Source organism: Pelmatolapia mariae, unplaced genomic scaffold (genome assembly GCF_036321145.2).
Source record: "Pelmatolapia mariae isolate MD_Pm_ZW unplaced genomic scaffold, Pm_UMD_F_2 NODE_ptg000462l+_length_19301_cov_1, whole genome shotgun sequence".
NCBI lineage: Eukaryota > Metazoa > Chordata > Actinopteri > Cichliformes > Cichlidae > Pelmatolapia > Pelmatolapia mariae.
In genome coordinates, this window is record NW_027052147.1 from 1 (window position 1) to 19,301 (window position 19,301).

Genomic DNA, 19,301 nt, shown 5'->3' on the forward strand with positions numbered 1-19,301 from the left:
TAAATGATTTCTGTAACAGTCAGATGTTTCCTCTGATATCTGAAGATTTATTGAACTTTTAATCCCATGAAATACTTGTGTTGTTTGTGTTCTGGTTGTTACGCAGTGGAGATATTTCAGAGCTAATACATTTTTTTTTACATAAAATAGTACTGAAATACTTGTTTTGTGTCTATCAGTGTGTTTTCTGTGGCTGTAAAAGTTTTATCTCAGCTGGAGTCGGTCCAAATAGATCAGATAAAACATCCAAGAATATCACTCAAATAATCCTGAGGTTGTTTAGTTGCATCACTCTGAGGTCCCATCAGAAGAACAGTAAGTGTTTTAAATGACATATTTGATATTCAGATCAGCTGTGGTTTTATGGAGGTTACAGTTAAATGCTGCCTCCTCCAAAGTACAATATACATTTTCATACAGTGATGTCATTTTAAGGTTAGTGCCTTTGCCTCACAGCAAGAAGACCCCGAGCTTAAAGTGACCAACTGGCCCTGGGGCCTTTAGAGTCTGCATGTTCTCCCCGTGTATGTTTGTGTTCTCTCCAGGTACTCCGGCTTCCTCCCACAGTCCAAAGACATACAGTTAGTGGGGCCGTAGGTGTGAATGTGAGAGTGAATGGTTGTCTGTCTCTCTGTGTTAGCCCAGCAATTGACTGGTCACCTGTCCAGGATGTACTGGCCTCCGGCCCTATGCCAGGTGGGCTCCATTTCATTTAAGTAAACTTGAGATTTTTATGAGATGCAAATACTCAGTGTGGTGTTCCTACTCAAGCATCACTGATGAGCTGCTTGTATCCATGTTAGTGTTTAACGTCCAACATCTCCCTCTAGTGGTCATATATAAACATGTGTGAGGATGGTGTTAATGTCAAATGTGAATCATAGTGTTCCAGTCAGTCATCAGTGTGTCTCTGCACAGCTGTAATTAAAATGTGTTCAGAGGGCCTCAGTGTCTGAATGGTTCCAGTTCAGCTCCATAACAGCAGCGTCCCTGGTTTGATTCCTGTGTTTCAGCTCATATCTGCCTCTCTCACTGAGGGGACGTAACTACATGGACATGGATTTGTTCATCGACCAAACTACAGATCACTGAGAGCAGAGGAGATCTGATTTATGCAATGAACTAATGTCTACGATGTTTGTGGGCATCATACACATGGATTGTAATCTCACTGGTCAAATTTAGATTATGTTACTACTTAAACTTTTTAACATGTCCATGTTTAAGTCCTTTTACATAAGTTTAAAAGAACAGAATTGTGACTCATTGTTTTTGTTTCTGAAACAAGAGTGCAGTGTTGCAATGTGCCCTTAGATATATGTTTAAATTATTTTATAACGTAAAAGTGAGTTTCCCACCACTCATATTTGAACCAATAGAAAAGCTGGTGCTCAGAGGAAGAGGGCGGGCTTTCCTTGGTGTCAGTGAGAGAAATGAAAAAAAGCTCAAATGAGTGAGAAGGACGATGAAGGAAACATCTGTGCTGTGTCTGCTCTGTAAGTAGAATCTCTGTGTTTGTTTGAATTCTTGTACTTTGACTGTCTGCTCTCCTGATAACTGATGATGGAGGAGAAGACATGAAAAACAAATCAGGCTGAATTCAAGTTCAAAACACCACGAGGACCAACTGCAGGTCTGAACTGACTCTTTATCTTTGCTCAGGAGTCGAGGAAACGCTGTAGAGGATATCTTTTGTATACTTGCTGTAAACATAACCAAGGTAAAAGCTGAGCCCTAACTTCGTAAACATGTTGGTCAGTAACAAAGTTCCTCCAAAACCGTATAAAAAGATTGTAAAATTAGACCTAACAGCACAGGTATCAGAGAGGTGCTGTGGTTAGTGACTGTGTGATGCTTGCAGAGCGTGGACCCAGGAGACAGACTGAAGACACAACTTTATTAGGTGGAAACTGTCAAGTTTAAACAAAATATAGGGCAGACTGACTGAAAAAAACCCAAACAAACATGGATTTACTGACAGACAGGAGAGCACACAGCATGAAGCAGATCAGGACAGGGGATTGATTAAAAATTAGGGTTTAAATATACACATTAGACATGTTTGGTTAACTGGTGATTCTAGCTGTAGGTGTGATTGTTAGTCTGTGATGGATGAACTTTACACACCCTGTGAAAACTGGAAGGGATGGATGATGATGATTATGATACTTCCTACAGCAGCGTTTTAACTTTACACACTTTTTGGTGTTTTGTTGATCAAACTTTATTGAAACATTGATTTGTCTATGTTATGGCCCAGCTCTGCTAGGGAGTCAGAGGAGTTGAAAAGTTTTGTTACAAAAAACAAAGAATAATAAAGGCATTTACTACAAACACATAACCAATGCAAAAACAACTTGCTTGCTTAAAGCCTGTAGAAATCAAAACTAGCCTCACAGGTTGTAACACAACTAACATTACTCAAAAGAATATCACAATTTAGACAAGGCTCACAGAGAGAAGCACAGACTTTACACTCAGTTCTAAACAGCAGCACCTGAATGAATGCTGTTCAGCATTTTAAAGACACAGGTGTGTCAAATCAGCCATTGATTGGTCCGTTTTTCTGGAGTTGCAAACCACAGGTTCCCAGTCAGCCAATCGTCTGTGGGTGTTGCCACACTTGAATTTGCTTGAAAGCAAGCTGGCACACTTCTTCCAAGGCCACGGGCTGTAACAGTCTAGTGCTAATGTCATGTCCTAATTCAGGGGCTGCATCCTTTGGGGGCATTTGAAGACCAATTATGTCACAGTGATGCGACGAAGGCTGTTCAAATTCGAGGGCTGCTTCAAATGCAGCCAACTTCGTGGACCAACCTATCCCAGAATTCATAACGCTGCCCAGCCAATTCCAGTTCCCAACAATGGCGGAAGCTACTTAGTTTTAATATTACTCTTATTTCTCTTTTCAACACTTTATTAATTGAAGTAATATTTATAATATTTTTTTATAATAATATAAAAATTACTTTCAAATGTGGCAATGTAATAGGCAAAGAGTTTGAAATATTACTCTTTCTGGGTCACAAAACAAACTTTTAACATATTTTCAGGCGAGAATGCAACTGTGTAAACTTCAAATATCTGCTCGGTTTATTAAGACGTCACATATTTGCAAAAGTACTCCGATGTTTTCGGAGACGTCTTTACCCGCCAGCTCGATAGCTAGCTGAAAGGTCAAGGCTCACTAGAGCTGTGAGAACACTGGACTCCCGGCACATCATTTTCAGATCCCCACGGTCTTGCACTACTCAGGTTAAACATGATATATAAGGCACTTAGATAACTTACAAATGTTATTGTTTGGCTTTTTTCAGTGTTTTATTTGTTCCTGAGTAATTTGGCTGAGATTAAAGTTATAGTTTTCACACAGCTGAATAACTGTCAAACAGAAAACATATTAAACAGAAGTGCGAGATGCTCAAGAATATACTCCAGTGCCCTGTTATATTTTAGTGAGCAAGGAGACAGTAGTGAGGCAAATCTAAAGGCTAGTCTGTCCCATTTCGAGGGACCCAGCCCACGTAGACCGCGAAGGCCTTTTAAGGATGCACCCCCGAATTGGGACATATTAAACATCTGTTTTATGCCATTTCCTTTATTTTGTCTTCATTTCCACAACTCCCAAATCCTAGTTCTTTCTATTTTCCTTATTTAAGTTTTTTTTCATTCCAGTGTTTCCAAATTGTGCGGTCATGAGGAGTTGTCTGATTTGGGGGTTTTCTCAGCATTATTGTAGGGTCTTCATCTTACAAAACAAAGAACTTTCAGCCCACCATTGTTGTGATTTGGAATTTTAAACAAAATAAAATTAAACTGAATTGAATTTAAGTCAACATATGGTGTGAGGATTAATCATTTATAAAGGAAAAAATGTTTAAAATACACTCAACTGGCAGAGAGTGCTGTTGGAGTTGTTCTTCATGTTCACCTCAAATCAACCTGAGTGTCATTTCTCTTTAGTTCTGATCTCACTGCTGAGCTGCACAACAAACCAAGGTCAGTAACCTTCTTCTGTCACAGTTTAAACCTGAGAAATGCTCACTGATATGACCTGATTGGGTTCATGTTTGTCAACGTAAACTTCACGCGCTTCATATGTTAATATAACACCACAAGGTGTTGCCACACTTGAAGCATCCACACTGACAAGAATGCCTCCTGAGTGAGGTGTTCCTGGCATGTCCCAGCGGGAAGAGGCCCCAGGGCAGACCCAGGACACGCTGGAGAGATTGTATCTCTCACTGGCCCGGAGACACCTTGGTGTTTCCCCAGACAAACTGGAGGAGCTGGCTGGGGAGAGGGAGGTTTGGGCTTCTCTGCTTAGGCTGCTGCCTTTGCGACCCAGCCCTGGATACGCAGAAGAGGATGGATTAATGGATGGATGGATGGATAGACTTCATGTTTGCAGATGTAAAAATCTCAGAAATAAAATAAATGAAGTCTATGAAGTCTAATAGATCATCTTTTTTTTCATTTTAACCCTCACAGCTCGTCTGACTGTGAGTCCCAGCAGCTCTCAGTTCTTTAAAGGAGACTTTGTGTCTCTGAGCTGTGAGGAGGACGACAGCTCTGATGGATGGACTCTGAGGAGAAACACAAGCAAACAACAGAGGACTCAGTGTGGAGATTGGTGGGGAAAACCAGCTGGTTCTTCTTGTACCATCACTATGATGCTTCATGACAGTGGAGTTTACTGGTGTGAGTCCAGAGAGGGTCCCATCAGTAACATGGTTAACCTGACAATCACTGGTAAGCTGAGTGTGTGGAGTTAGTGTTGATGAAGCTGTGTGTAAATGGATGAAATGCTGTAGTTTGTCTCTGTGTTGAGGTGGATCAGTGATCCTGCAGAGTCCTGTCCTCCCTGTGATGGAGGGAGATGACGTCACTCTGCTCTGTAAAACAAAGACCACTCCCTCCAACCTCCCAGCTGCTTTCTATAAAGATGGCTCCCTCATCAGGAAGCAGCCTACAGGTCACATGACCATCCAGCATGTTTCCAGGTCTGATGAAGGCCTCTACAAGTGTGACATCAGCGGTCATGGAGAGTCTCCATCCAGCTGGATCACTGTCACAGGTGACACACTCACCTGTCTGTGTTTCTGCAGCTTTCAACATTCACAATGTGACGACAACTTAATGACTGTGTTTGCTTTATTTTAGACAAACACACCACCACACCTCCACCTACATCCACACCTCCACCTACATCCACCTCTCCTCCTGGTTCCACCTCCATCACTCTTCCTCCATCACTCTCTCCTCCTGTTCTCGCTGTGTTTACATGTGTTGGATCAGTGTGTGTTGTGGTTCTACTGGTGTTACTGGTTCTGCTGGTGAGACGATGTGTTCACAGGAAATCTGAAGGTGAGACCCAGATGACTGCATGTTAGATGTATAAGGTGTTTTAATTAAATATATATTGAAATTGTTTATATATATATATATATATATATATATATATATATATATATATAATGTACTTTTTGATACTTTAAGGCTCTGTTTAGACTCTTTACAATAACATATTTCACTGTTAAATTTGAAACATTTCACAAGATCACAGTCAACCTGCAGAAGATGACAACATGCACAGAGATACGACAATATCAAATCATCAACAACAGCCAATCCGAGGTAATATTGGGTGTGTGGACTAATATGATTTAGAAGCTAGGAAACGTTTATTTATTTTGTAAAAGGACATGTGTTCTTGGTAAATAACATATATTTTAAATCTTAGATTTAAAACTGATGAGTGAAAATTTAACTGTTGAAGCTCCAACATTACAAACACAGTCCAGAAGTCCAGTTCAGGGACTCCAATTAGCTGAGGTGAAACGTAGCAGACAGCTAGCAGCTCAGCCACCTTTGTCCCGAGCCACATGACAGTCAAAGAGGCCCCATAATATTGGTATAAGTATTAATTAATTAAGGTCAAGTGGCCCATAGTGTTGTATTTTAAAAAGGCGCTTTGCAGTCGAATCACTCCATGCTTGCTGTGTGATGTTCTTTGTGTGCTGGTCTCTGTGTTTGTTGTCTGTGGTTAACAGAAGCTAACACCTCTGCATTTGTACCGTTTCCTGTTTACGATTTAAAAAAAAAACAATCACACATTTTAAACATTTTTAAACTTCATCTAAAGTGGGTTAGAAGCATATAATAATTAAACAAACATATTAAGCGAATGTAATATGAACAGAAAATGTCAGTTATGGACAAATCATCATCAAAGACACAAAAACTAGACTATAAAGTTATTTTGCAGAGGTATTGAAGGACAGGGACTGATTGAAAATTACAGGCTAACATGAGCAGAGGAAAACGGACCCAGAATGTTCCTGATATTAGATCATTCATTCCTGAGGATGGCCACATTTTCTTGCACAGCATCTTGTACCTGTCTTATTGCCACTGAGTTCTAAATAAACTCATTATTTTTGATCAAATTTTATAAGATAAAATGATCTAGCTTCTAAGAAATTGTTCAGAAATTTAGACCAAACAAAACTTGACAATAACGTTTACTTTGACTTGACTTACTTCTGACTTAAGATACAAGCATCATCATAATTATCCTTACATCCACCACATTCCTGCCCATATGCTTGGTAATGAGACTTTCTGTGTTCAATCTACAATTCAGACTGTCCAGACTCTTCTTGTATCCCTGATGTTCACTGATGTTTGTCTGCAACCATCTAACAATGTCTTCAGCTCTTTCAGTCCATTTCCAGGAATCCACTATCCACTGTAACATGATCCCATCTATCTGAAAGTTTATACTTCCCCCTGCCAGAGTAGAAATCTACAGTGTGCTTTGTGTAGTACCATCAATGAAGAGGTGCCCAGATTTCATTCAGTTCACTTTTATTCATATAGCACCAATTCATTTGCCAAGATCAGCTGAACATGCCTAATATTAAAAGTTGAGATTGTGTCAGTCTCCTGAAGCAAAACTGGAACATGGTTCTGAAGAACGAGGGCTCAGCCTCCTTTCTACTTTAAAGTTCTCTAGGAACCACAAATAAACCAAGATGGGCAGACAGCAGTCCAGCTGTGTTCGCCATATGTTCTTGACCCACATACAGGTTATTAGAGTGGTGATTGTGTTGGATATATGAAGTGTATAAAGAGACAACTATAAGACAGTGGGTCCTTTTGTCGTCTTAAAGCTCTGTGTCAAACCACAGCAGCTGCTTCCTGTTATATTTAGTTTGTTCTTGTAGTCTGAAGTTGAAGAAACTTTTCACCACATAGAGTTCTGGTTTGGCCAATGGCAGTGTTCGTTTTGTGAGAATTTGTTTGCTTGGTGCGCTGCGGTGAAGTGTGTCAGACGGCACTTAAAGAAGGTGGCATCTTTGTGGCTGTGCATGTTTTTCTTACACAAACACCTACCAGTTCTATGCAATCATTTCATGATTCTCAGCAGAGGTTTAAAGGAGTGGAAAAAACCTTTGAAAACCTGCTGCTAGTCACAAAAGTAATTATTTAATGTCTGTATAATGAAAAATTAAATAAGTGAAATAGTATAACATTACATTGTGTTTTCTTTGTTCTACAGAAGGTGATCCAGCTGTAATCTATTCAGCAAGGAGAATTGAAGATGTTAGTTATGAACACATAATCATCACACCAAAGATGAAAAGAGGTACAGATGATCTTTACGTCTGACTTTGGACACAAGTTTTTCTGGTCTCCACACAAAGATCAGCAACCCAGATCTTGACTAAAGCTCAAGATTTCCAACTTCTTGGTATAATTTCAGAAATATATATATATAAATATTTTATCTGCAAAGTTGCACTATTCATTCGAAGTCCAAAGCAAACTGTGAAGTCAATGAAAAATTTAAATTAATTTAACATACCTTGACTTAAATTACCTTAAACAGAAATGATTTTGTTCAAGTGGGTCAAAAGTTATCACAAGTTTGCACAAGAGCTTTGGTTGAAATGTGGAAATTACAGGATAGCACAATAGATGTGCTAAGAGGAAGCAGCCATTCCCCCTTTAAGCACGACAACTGTAATCATTTTAAACAAGGTGCTGATTCAGACTGGTTACAAATTATAACCAAACCAAAATCCAGTAACACCATCTCAATCCTGATATTTTAGTAAACGTTGCTGCAGTACACCATGTGCATTACATAGTACCTGCTGCAGTTCAGTAACATTTGCCACATGGTGGAAAATGAGAGTTTAGGACTCATTAACAGACTGAAATAAATCTGCTGCCATTACTGCACTGAAGCATGGCTGCTTTATTTTACACATAGCCGCAGCATTTGACTCAGCAGATCTGAACATTTTTATCAGCTGCTGATTTCTTTCATACATATTTTAGAAATCAGCTTTTTAGTCAACATAGGTAACATATCATCTAGCTGTAGCTGTGATGCACCACAAGGTTCAGTGTTAGGTCCTCTGTTTTTTCCTCTATGTGCACTTAACTAGGTCAAATTTCACTCACCTATGCCTTGCTTCATTGCAACACCACTGTGCACCACTGCTCACCTTTGTTCTCCAAAGTCTCGCTCCTCGCCCACCCAATGAATGAGAGACAGAGAGAGAGAAAGAGAGAGAGAGCTCTTCTCACACTGTTTCTATGCCAGAAGAGCAAAAGATTAGCTAGATTAGTTAGAAGATTAGTTATTTCCATATTTTGAATAAATGTTTGGCTAGTTCCATCAATCCACCCAGTTTCTTGCTCCTGTTCAGGATCATTTGCATGGTGGAGCTTTTCCCAGCTGTAAAGTTGAGGTGGGATACTCCCTTCGGGAGGTCACCAGTTTATGACAGGATGTTCTTGAATGAGGCCAAATCTTGCAACAAAGTCACCAAATAGCAACAATTATGTGAACAAAAAATTTAATATTAGACTTTGAAATATAATTTAATGCAGTTTAGTTTATGAGTTAATTGTTTCACCTCTGTGGATTTCAGGTTCAAGTTTTTTGAATTTATTGAAGTCTGAACTGGGACTGTGTGTGATGCAGAGAGGTGGAGATTGGAGGTCTTGATTGAACTACAAAGTTTGTAATCATGTTTCCTGTTGTTTGAACTGTGTGTGTTTGTGTTCAGACTTTAAACCAGAGCCAGACGTCGTCTACTCTTCACTAAGGTAGTCCACCAGTCCAACCACTGACGTCCAGCTGCTGGTCTCTATCTGGTCCCCCAGCACCTCAGACCAGAGGACATCCACATGTTAACAAAGTTTTCTTTTTTCTTTTATGTATGTGCATGTTTTTCTTTTTTTTTTTACTCTTTTTTGATTAAAAAAAATCAGAAATGATATGTTTTACTGACACAGAATCATCAGTGCTAATATAAATATATAAATGTGTTTTATAGACACTGTAACTTCACTGTTATTTATAATAAAAATATGTGAAATAACTTGCTCTTGTTCCCACAGCAAACATGTGTTTCTCTGCAGGATTAAGAAACCTTTGTTCTCTTGTGTTTCTCACGTGGTTCTGTGGGTTTCACCAAGATGTAAGATGGAAAATTTGACTTGTTCCGGTTTGGTTGTGGCTAACCGACGCAGACATCTTTTCACTTCAGAGAAGAGGAAGAAGAGGAAAAAAAAACCTGCAGAAGAGCTACAACATGGAAAGAGTTCTTACCTTGATGTTCCAATTCACACTGAAACCAGCGGCAGCAGCTGACTGTTTGATGTTGAGGAAAAATAATAACAGCAGCCTAAACATTATTTGGTTGCAGATTCGTAAATGTGATTCTTCATAATTAATATTTATTACAAATCTCAAATTTGGGACCTTTTTCTACTGAACAAAAACAAGTTAATTCCAACCTTCTAGTCTAGTCTAGTTGGACTACAGGGTGCTTCATTTTGATAAGCAGATTTCTTTTTTGTTCCTCCTCCTGGGAATGATGCTGTGTATACTTCTCAGATATCTACAAATAAAAGGTCTTCTACTCATTTCCAGAATAGCCTTTGACCCACTTGAATTAAATTCTTTAACACTTAGTGCTTTAACATGAATCTAGAGAGCTAAAATCTTTGGAGATAAACTATAAACCAATGAACATGTAACTCATGGATCTCATCTGCTGAGCCAACGCAGAGCTGACACTTGAAAGGTCATGTTTGCTGCCATCTAGTGTTTAAACTTCAGCTTACCAGTGAAGTAATTCGAGTTAAATGGCCTTTGAACAGTTTGGTGGCGTCTCAATTGGTGTTTGCTCTCTCTGTGTGTCAGTATCACTTCCTGTTCCTTTTACAACACACAGTTTTGTGTTGTTTAGCTGTGTAGCAGTTTAAGTAAAAACATTTAAAAAATCCACAGTGTAATCTTCACATCCTTTATTCAAAGCAGAATCTGCCAAATCACTTGCTAATTAAATTAGCTAGTAGCAAGTATTCATTTGGAGTTGCTATAGCTCAGTAGGTGGTGTAGGTCACCTTGAAAGTCAAAGATTGGCAGTTCAGTTGCTGACTGCAACAACAGCAACTATTCCTTTTCAAGATTTTTTGAACTATGTGGTTTCGTTGCTTTCAGGCAGCTGAGCTGACCATTGTGTTAACATCTAAGCAGCTCTGTTAGCTCTACTAACATTAAATCTCTTCACAATCAACATGAACACAGGATAAATATTGAGAAGAAAGAAGCTTTATGTCTTTTCATTTTTGCTGTACAAACCAACAGATCATGTGTTCAGATACAAAGCACACAGAGTCCATGTGTACCATCAACAAACACTCAGTGCTAAACCAGTTTGACCAGGATACTGACTCACACCACACACACACACACACACACACACACACACACACACACACACACACACACACACACACACACATCTGTTTTCCACCAACACAAAGCTGGTGAGGATTTGATGAATAATCAGAATATCAAATAATTATTTTAAGGTAACAATCTCATAAAGGAAAATTCTTTTTGCGACTCACATCACAAACACAAAGCTGATTTTTCTGACGTTTTCACTGTGAACAGTAATCAGTAACTCATCAACTGCTCTGAGCAGCCACATTTCCCACATGCTCATATGAGTTTCCCAGGATGCACTGTTTCAGCCTGGACTTCTTTCTGTTCCTCATGGCTCGTTTAGTTTGTTAAAACAGTGAAACTGTGATAAAGACTTTGTCTCTAGATTGTGACAGTTGTAGTGGGTGCTGTAAAAAAATCATTAATATTAATTATAATATTAAATCAGGTATTTTCTTTTAGCCTTAATGATTTCATGACCTAATGAGGGAATCACTGGTAAGTGTTTTTTGTTTGTTTGTTTGTTTTTGCATTAATGTTGTTTGAGTATGGATCACACCTGCTTTTTTTACTTTTTAAAGTCTTTAGATGTCTATAGATGTTGAGAGTGTTTTTTTTATTCATGTGTATGGGATCATTCCTGCTGGATCAATGATGAATGCTTTGTTTTTTTTTTTTTTTTTTTTTTTTTTAGTTTTTAAAGGTAACATATATTTTGAACAATCAAGGTTGGTTTTGTTGGTATTGTGTGTAAAGGATTACAAAAAGCCGCCTCTTCTTGTTTGACTCCTATCTAAACGCATTGTACAAAACATTTTACAACATGTTTAGAGACATGCAAGCTTTAAAGTTAATTCATTGGACCAAGTTAATCTCAATTCTCAGTCAGACAACTTCCAACCAAACAGAGTGTGTTGAGAGATTGTCTCTACATATCTATCTGTTTAACTCAGACGTGTTGACTTTCTGTTACTTTGTATTTGTTGTCAAAAACTCCAGAAAGCACTTTGGTAAACCATAAACCATTTTGTTTTTAAAGTAATCTACAAATAAAGTTGGATTGGAAATATGTATGTATGAAGCTACAGAAGACAGGAATGTGGTTTCTAAAATGTTGCTATGATATCACACAGGGGCGTCGAGGGTCTGTTGCTTCAAGTGGATAATTTCTCCATCCTGATGATCATACGACTGTGTCAGGGGTTCTTCAGAACAACAGTGTTTAAATTGACATCTTTCAGTCGTTTAGTTAATCTGACAGGTTGACTGAAATCTGTGAGCGTTAGTGGAATAACCAGTTACTGTTACCACTAACTGGTTCAGCTGGTTACAGATGAATGTCATGTAGAGTTAGTGTGAAGCACCTGATTTAATGTTGGCTGGTTTCATCTGCGAAAACACATCATATGAAATGAATTCAATGTGTTTTATCATCTGAAGAACCAAAACCTGTCAGACTTTATCTGACACAATATAAAGAAGAAAATCACCTCAATCACAAAGATTAAATGTAACCAGTTACTTTCCTGTACTGTGGTTGCAGTCCTGTGATTTACAGGAAGTAAATCACAGGACTGCACCCTCTCTCTCCCTGCTATTATTTGCTATTATATACTATTTGCTGCTGCCTGTCTGTACATGTTTACTAAGTGTCTGTTTCTGCTGCTTCTTTGTCCCTCACTGTAAACAGATGTTTCATAGGAAAGTCCAAACAGCCTCACTGGTTCTCCATAAAGAACAAAGATTTGCTCTCTGTGGCTCCAACACAACTTAAAGACAATCAAAGGTGGACAAAGTTCTGCAGAGCAGCTGGTTTGATGGAGGCTACAGCTAAATGCTGCCTCCTCCATCGTTCACCTTTTTATTATGGCACATTTATATGTAGTTTTGCAAACTTCTCCCCAACATGACTTTATGGGTCATCAAGCAGGTAGCGCACAGACAGATCCTTTACCATAATCAGTGACTTAATTTAAACCTTGAATTTAATCTTAGTCAGGTTCATGAAATCAAGATTCTCTTATGAAATAGAAATACCAACAGACCCAAAACAAAATAGATTATCACAGTGAGATAACAGAGGAATGTCTGCTTTACTCTGATCCATTTTGCTGTTTGTCTGTGTTTTTGTTTTTGTGTCTGCAGGTGAGATTTAGAAATGAAACAGTGTTTGGTTTACAAGTTAATGTTTCTCAATGAACAAAAAAAAAAAAAAAAAAAAAAAAAAACTTCTCTTAAACTTTTATCAAATTTCCCCTGCTTGCTTTTAAAGGATCATGTTGGTATTTCTGTCTACCTTTTCACCTCATAGGAGGAACATAAACTGAAAAATCAAACATTAACTTTTAAGAAAGCTGGACGTCCGGTTCCCGTTTGTTGTTTTTAACACACTTTCTCACATGATAATTTCAAAGTACTTACTGATCATTTAGAAGAAGATAAGACAATTTCCAGTTGACAGAAACAGAAACCACATTCTGTCTTCAGACTGTGACAGGTGGAGTGGGTTTCCAGCCTCCACCCGTGTGTACTTCAAGGACCTGAAAATATTGATTGTGTTTCAGGATTTCATTTAAGTTATTTGACAGAAAGATCAGCTGACTGTGAGGGCTCAGAGTCAGCTGTGACTTTGTTTTTGTGGTATTTGTTTGTCAAATATGTGAACTCACAGCTGATAGGTGGAGAGGAATGTGGTTGCTAAGGTGATGCTGTGGGCGCTGATGTCACAGATCTGTGTGTCTGTATAAAAACAGCTGACAAGGAAACACAGCTCAGTTTGTTCTCTGGATGTTTAGTACAGAGGTCCATTTATTTTATTTTACTTTTTTGCTCTTTACATTTTTTTAAAAATATTTTCATCAATTGACATTATAACAATCAATTAATATTTTATCAATATTTCTTTTTCCATCATGATGATCAGAAAAAACTCTGAGGATTTCAGAGATTCCTTCAGAAGAACAGTAAGTTTTTAAAAAGTAATATTATATAGTTTTTAGGGCTAGGTTTTCTGTGGTTTTATGGAGGCTACAGCTAAATGTTGCCTCCTCCATAGTACAATATACATTTTTATACAGTGACATCATTTTGAAGTCCTTTGGCTGATGATGGTCTTTAGTATGTAGCTGATGATTGATGATGAGATGTTTGTGTTGTTCCGTGGAGATCATTCAAGAACTGAACTTGTTAAACACTGAGACCTGCTTTAGATTTCACCGCTTTAGTCATGACCTATTATTTATGATCGTCACAGTCCAACCTACCAAACGTCACTCTAACGCGACTCCTCAAGAGACATCGAAAGTGTGGCGTTTGAACGTGTGGCTGAAAAACTAATGTTTCAGCTTTATTTAAACCTCAAATTTAACCTCATGTAGTCAAGTTTTAAACTCAGGTTAACTGAAAATGTCAACAGACTAAACTTTTAGAACAATCTAAGTCAGATCAGCAGAAATAGAAAACACGGAAATGTTTCCTGTAACTGCGTCGCTCTGCTCGACTTTGCTGTTTGTCGGTGTCTTCGTGTTTGTCTCTGCAGGTGAGGTTTATAAACCAAACGGTGTTTCCCTCTGAGATAAAGAGGAATAAACATCAGTCTGGTTTACATGTTACTTCCCAATGAATTTGTATCATATTGAATTAGTTTTTTTTGTTTGTCTAAATGTCACGTGGTTGGGTGAAGTAACGTGAATTTGACCGCGTGGTCAGCGGTGCAGAGACAAAGAAGTGTATTGTGTGTGTCAGTGTGCTCTGTTGTAGTTTCAGGAGTCAGTATACAGTCAGGGGCGGATCTACAGAGGTGGCATAGAGTAGCATGGTCCACCCTAAAATGATCTCTTGCCACCCCTAATGCCACTGTAGTGTTGTATCTAATATTGATGTTTATTAAAATAAGCTAGCATCAACACTTTGAATCTAGCTACTATTGACACTGAATATAAATTTTAAAACTTAATATATATTTCATAGTGCAACCCCCTCCCTCACCTGGCTTTATTTCTTGTTGTCAGTAGCAACCTTCGTATTATTTTTCCAGAGCACAATCTATCGATAAAATACAGAAACTGGTGCACAGTTTGCAGTCTGAACTTTCAACAGAGACTGTTTCTTGTTTCAATTTTAACTTAAATCTTTCTGTGATTTGGAGTTGTGGCCTGTCCTCAACACCAGATGTTAATAACACTCACCTTTGTTGCATTTGGAGATTGTAACAATCAACCACATGTGCTGAAATCTGAAATACCCATGCTGTTGATTCAAAGTGCAACCCCCAACAATCAAAGGAAGCAGTTGCTACTGACAGCCAGAAATGTATATCGCACAGATCAACGCATGGAAAAGTAGTTCCTCATTAATCAGGGGAGTTGTGTTCTAAAAATAACCCGCAATAACCCGGTGACAGTCACGAATATTTTCATACTTTTCTCTCTTGTTTAAACACTCTCAAAGTTCAAACCTTCATAGAAAAATAAGTTCAGTATGATAGAATGATACCAAAGATCAAACCCTGCTTTCAGCCCCAAACATTTGTTAGAGAAATAAAAGTATAAACATTTTCCTATAAATCCCATACAGCTGCATGACTTCAACGTTCCTTTAGCATGTCAAGCTTGCTGTGCGATGTTTAGCATCTGGCTAGTTGGTTAGGGCTGCGAAATTTGCAAGTATGAAATGGCTGTATAAAAAAGTCAGAAGCATTAATGTTAGTTTAAGGGATATTACAGAAGGTAAAAGCTGCATATGTGTAAAGATATGCATATGTGATTTGGTTTTGCCACCCCATCTGATTTCCATGCCACCCTAAAAACATTTCTCTAGATCCAGCCCTGTATTCAGCTGCAAAGCTTTTAGTTCAGTGTATGCAAACAGCTGTAGCTCCATAAAGGCAGCATGCAGAGACTCACAGTGTCTTATAATGAGAGGCTGCTTTCTCTCACACATTATGGTCACTTATTATCAGCACATGTTTCACTGTATAAATGTTTATATTACACAGATCCTGACGTTAATCTTAGATATTTTAAATAACACTACAAACTCTAAGTGTGTGTGTTTCTCATTCTGATTGGCTGTTGTTGAAGTCAACAGTTGTACTTTGACCTTTAACCTCTCTGCTCTGTGTTGTTTCCACTTCCAGACCAGAAAAACATCACAGCTCAGTCTGGACAGGATGTCACTCTGACTTGTCGAGCTCCAAGCAACAAAATCATAGTTGTAAAGTGGATCATATCTGACCTTCAAAAAGAATATGTTGTTTTGTACCGGGATGGGCAGTTTGATCCAGAAAACCAGCATCCATCTTTTAAAAACCGGGTGGATCTGCAGGACAGACAGATGAAGGATGGAGACGTGTCTTTGATTCTGAAGGATGTGACGATTAATGACACTGGAACATACGAGTGTCGTGTCGTCCAGGCAGTCAGACAACCTATGAAGCTCATCAGCAGCATCTACCTTCATGTTGTTCCTCCAGGTGAGTGAGTAGAGTTGAGTGTGTGTGTGATCAGAGGTGAAGCTGCTTCCTGGTTGTTGATGTTTGTTTCTAAAGATGTTGTTGATGAGACTTTGTAGAAAGCAGCTGGTCTGAGTGATGTGATCAGAGTGCAGTAGATAATGTCTGACAGCAGTTTGAAGAGGAAATGGATTCTGTTCTGTTCTTCACTCATCACCTACCTGACAGCTGACACCTCACACCTGTTTCTCACCTGCAGGTCAGACAGGAGGAGACACAGAGGATGGATCTGTTGGACTGATCGTTGGTCTGTCAGTTTCTGCTGTGCTTCTTGTTGCTGCTGCTGTTGGTTTTTGGATCTTCATAAAATATAAACAACGACAGTGTCGGGATTCATTCCAGCATCCTAGTGAAATACAGCAGCTTTGAAATGTCTCAGAGCTTCTTACATGGTGATGCTGGGTAAGAGAAGCCTGTATCACTAAAGCAACAAAGGCAGGAGTAAATCTGACTGAAGAACCTAAAACAAGAACATCTACAAAACCAAAAGAGTTGCTTTAATTAAAAAAAGATTTTACTGCAGAGACGCTGTTAAATAAAAAGCTAACTGTCTCTCAATAGGATAAAAAAGAGATTTATTATTTTACTAAAATCAGGAGAAAATCTGACTGAAGAAACTAAAACAATAGCATCCGAGCATATTTTCCAAGAAATTTCACAGAATGAACAATGGTTTGATAAGTAAGCTAATGTTAGGCTTAAATAACAGAAGAGGTGAAGGTCAATTCCTCCATGACACACACCGTGCCTCAAGTAAGAGAAAACAAAACACATTATAAAATAAGGAAGAACACAAGTCAAGCAACATCAAATCTGTCAGGCCAACAGACACAGAGGATGGAGGAGAGAGGGAGGGTGGATCTGTTATTGAAAGTTGTCTGCTGTGTTTCCTTTTGCTGCTGTTGTTGGTTTTATGATCTACTGGCATACAGGACAAAAACAGAATTTTAACTATGTATGTTAAATAAAAGCTAAGAGTCCCTCAAGAAAGAGGGGGGGGGGGGGGGGGGGGGAACATATAGTATCAAACAACTATTAAAAATTATTATTACGAAAAATATGGAGGATCAGTAATCTGTCAGCCCAAGACAGAAAACTGCAATTATTAAAACATATTATTATCTTAACTGCAATGTTTAACTGTTTAAGCACAGTTTAAAGAATTGAAATCATATTCTCAAGCATCTGTTGGAAAGTCCCAAGAAATGAGTCTGGTCCAGCAAGAATTAAAGTTGTTCTAATTAACATTGAGCTGATAAGTTGCCCAAAATACTGACCAGCAGGATACAATGAACTAAAGTTAAAGCCAACATCTTTCCTTATATATTTTGTATTATGTGTGTAATTTAGTTAAAGAACATGTATAAATGGCCCATAATGTATTGGAAATGTGCAAATGATAATAAAAACAGCAAAATTTTATGTTTGTCTGAAATGAGTATTTTTTTTTTGTTTTCTGTAGACGTACAACTATTTTTATCTGAAATTTTCTGACCTACCATGGGTGGCAGCCTGAATCAGAGTTTGGAGGAACAGACACGTTTATTTAGGGTTTAGAGTTCACTCATTTATAGAAATCCTCAATCTACAATCATTTCCACTGGACCAGATTCTACATGCACCACACACACACTCACATTTCAACACACGCGATAATAACATTTCAGCTTTTTATAAAATCACAAACTGCTCACCTATCAGACCATTTTTTGGGTCGTGCATTCAGTAAAGCTAAAGACAACACTGCCTAAATCCGAACTTTAAAAAAAATGAATAGCTTACTTCAAAAGGTTTGCAAGCATTTTGCACAGATGACTGGTCAGGAAGTTTATTTTCATTGTATTATAATATAATATGGTAAATGTTTGCAGAGCTGATGGATGGATGGGGAATTCAGGTCATGTGGAACATGTATTCTGCATAAAATGCACAAAATTAAACCATGACTGAAACACATGATGGAATTCTTGTCATGATCATGGAGTTTTTCAAGGCAAGGCAAGTTTATTTATATAGGACAATTCAACAGCAAGGTGATTCAAAGTGCATTCATACTTTCTGAGACACTTGCTGAGGTGTTGGATGTTGGATGTTTTTAGTAACCATCAATAATTCAGCACAAAGCACATGTAAAACATGTTTTCACATCTTCCTGATTTCCCGATGAATTTGTTTGAGTGTTTGCGTGTCTAAGTCATTCACTGTTCCTCCGTTTGAGCCATGTTGCTGTATAATGGGAAGCCAACTATGCTCCTTACGATGTAACTACAGCACAGCCCATGCAGCTGTATATGAATGACTAACCTCGTATAGTGGATGGATTATCTCAGTTGTTCTCCTGGCTGAAGTTTGGTACTTTTACAGCGTCCTGCTATGCGATTGCATTTGTTCCTGACCACCGAGAACCCTCACGTTAACTTTTATCGAGTGGAAAAAAAGTTAGCTTGTTTATATTATGCTAACATAGCTGTGTCGCTAGCGGTCACGTAGCACATCATTATATACCAGCTAGCCAAACGTCAGTAACCCTACACAGCAAATCCAGCATGTCCAAATTAACACTGTCAGATTTGATTTCAACACTATTAAAGTGTCTATATGGGTCCACACCAGAGAGTGTTAATTTAACTCTTTTTGGAGAGTTGGTAAGTTAACTCTGATTTAGTGTTAAACACCAAATCTATCTGGAGTTGATAATTTAACACTTACTAATGCTAACTAGGTGTTAAGAGTTTATATATTAACTCTCAAAGAGTATTTTAGTTTAACTACATAAGTGTTATCTTCTAATTAATTCTAAAAAGTGGAAATTCTACTGTTCTGAACTTCTAGAAATTCCTTTGGAAATAAAAATTTATTAAAAAGATGCAATGGGTTTTTGAAAAACATTTATTCTGAACTGTGCACCACAATTTCAAAACATTTTCTGAAAGATGTAACAATGTACATGTTCTCACTTTCATTAGAATTTTGTTTATCAAAAGGTCTGATATAGGTGAGCTGGTAAATGCCAATAAATAACAGCATTCT

The 19,301-nt window shown here is 38.2% G+C and overlaps 1 protein-coding gene across 1 annotated transcript; it reads left to right on the forward strand.

Annotated features, from left to right (window-relative positions):
* The first annotated feature begins 14,203 nt into the window (after window positions 1-14,203).
* LOC134623187 (selection and upkeep of intraepithelial T-cells protein 7-like) lies at window positions 14,204-16,640 on the forward strand. The gene is made up of 3 exons (XM_063468378.1): window positions 14,204-14,297; window positions 15,897-16,232; window positions 16,471-16,640. Exons 1-3 carry the CDS (start codon window positions 14,228-14,230, stop codon window positions 16,638-16,640), a joined length of 576 nt encoding a protein of 191 aa, XP_063324448.1. The 5' UTR covers window positions 14,204-14,227.
* Window positions 16,641-19,301: the final 2,661 nt, after the last annotated feature.

What these genes read in the sequence shown, in the direction of transcription:
- LOC134623187 (XM_063468378.1), top strand. Translation starts at nt 14,228, where the DNA reads ATGTTTCCTGTAACTGCGTCGCTCTGCTCGACTTTGCTGTTTGTCGGT. An exon ending in CTTCGTGTTTGTCTCTGCAG is followed by an intron (nt 14,298 to 15,896) that starts GTGAGGTTTATA and finishes TTCCACTTCCAG; the next exon opens with ACCAGAAAAACATCACAGCT. An exon ending in CCTTCATGTTGTTCCTCCAG is followed by an intron (nt 16,233 to 16,470) that starts GTGAGTGAGTAG and finishes TCTCACCTGCAG; the next exon opens with GTCAGACAGGAGGAGACACA.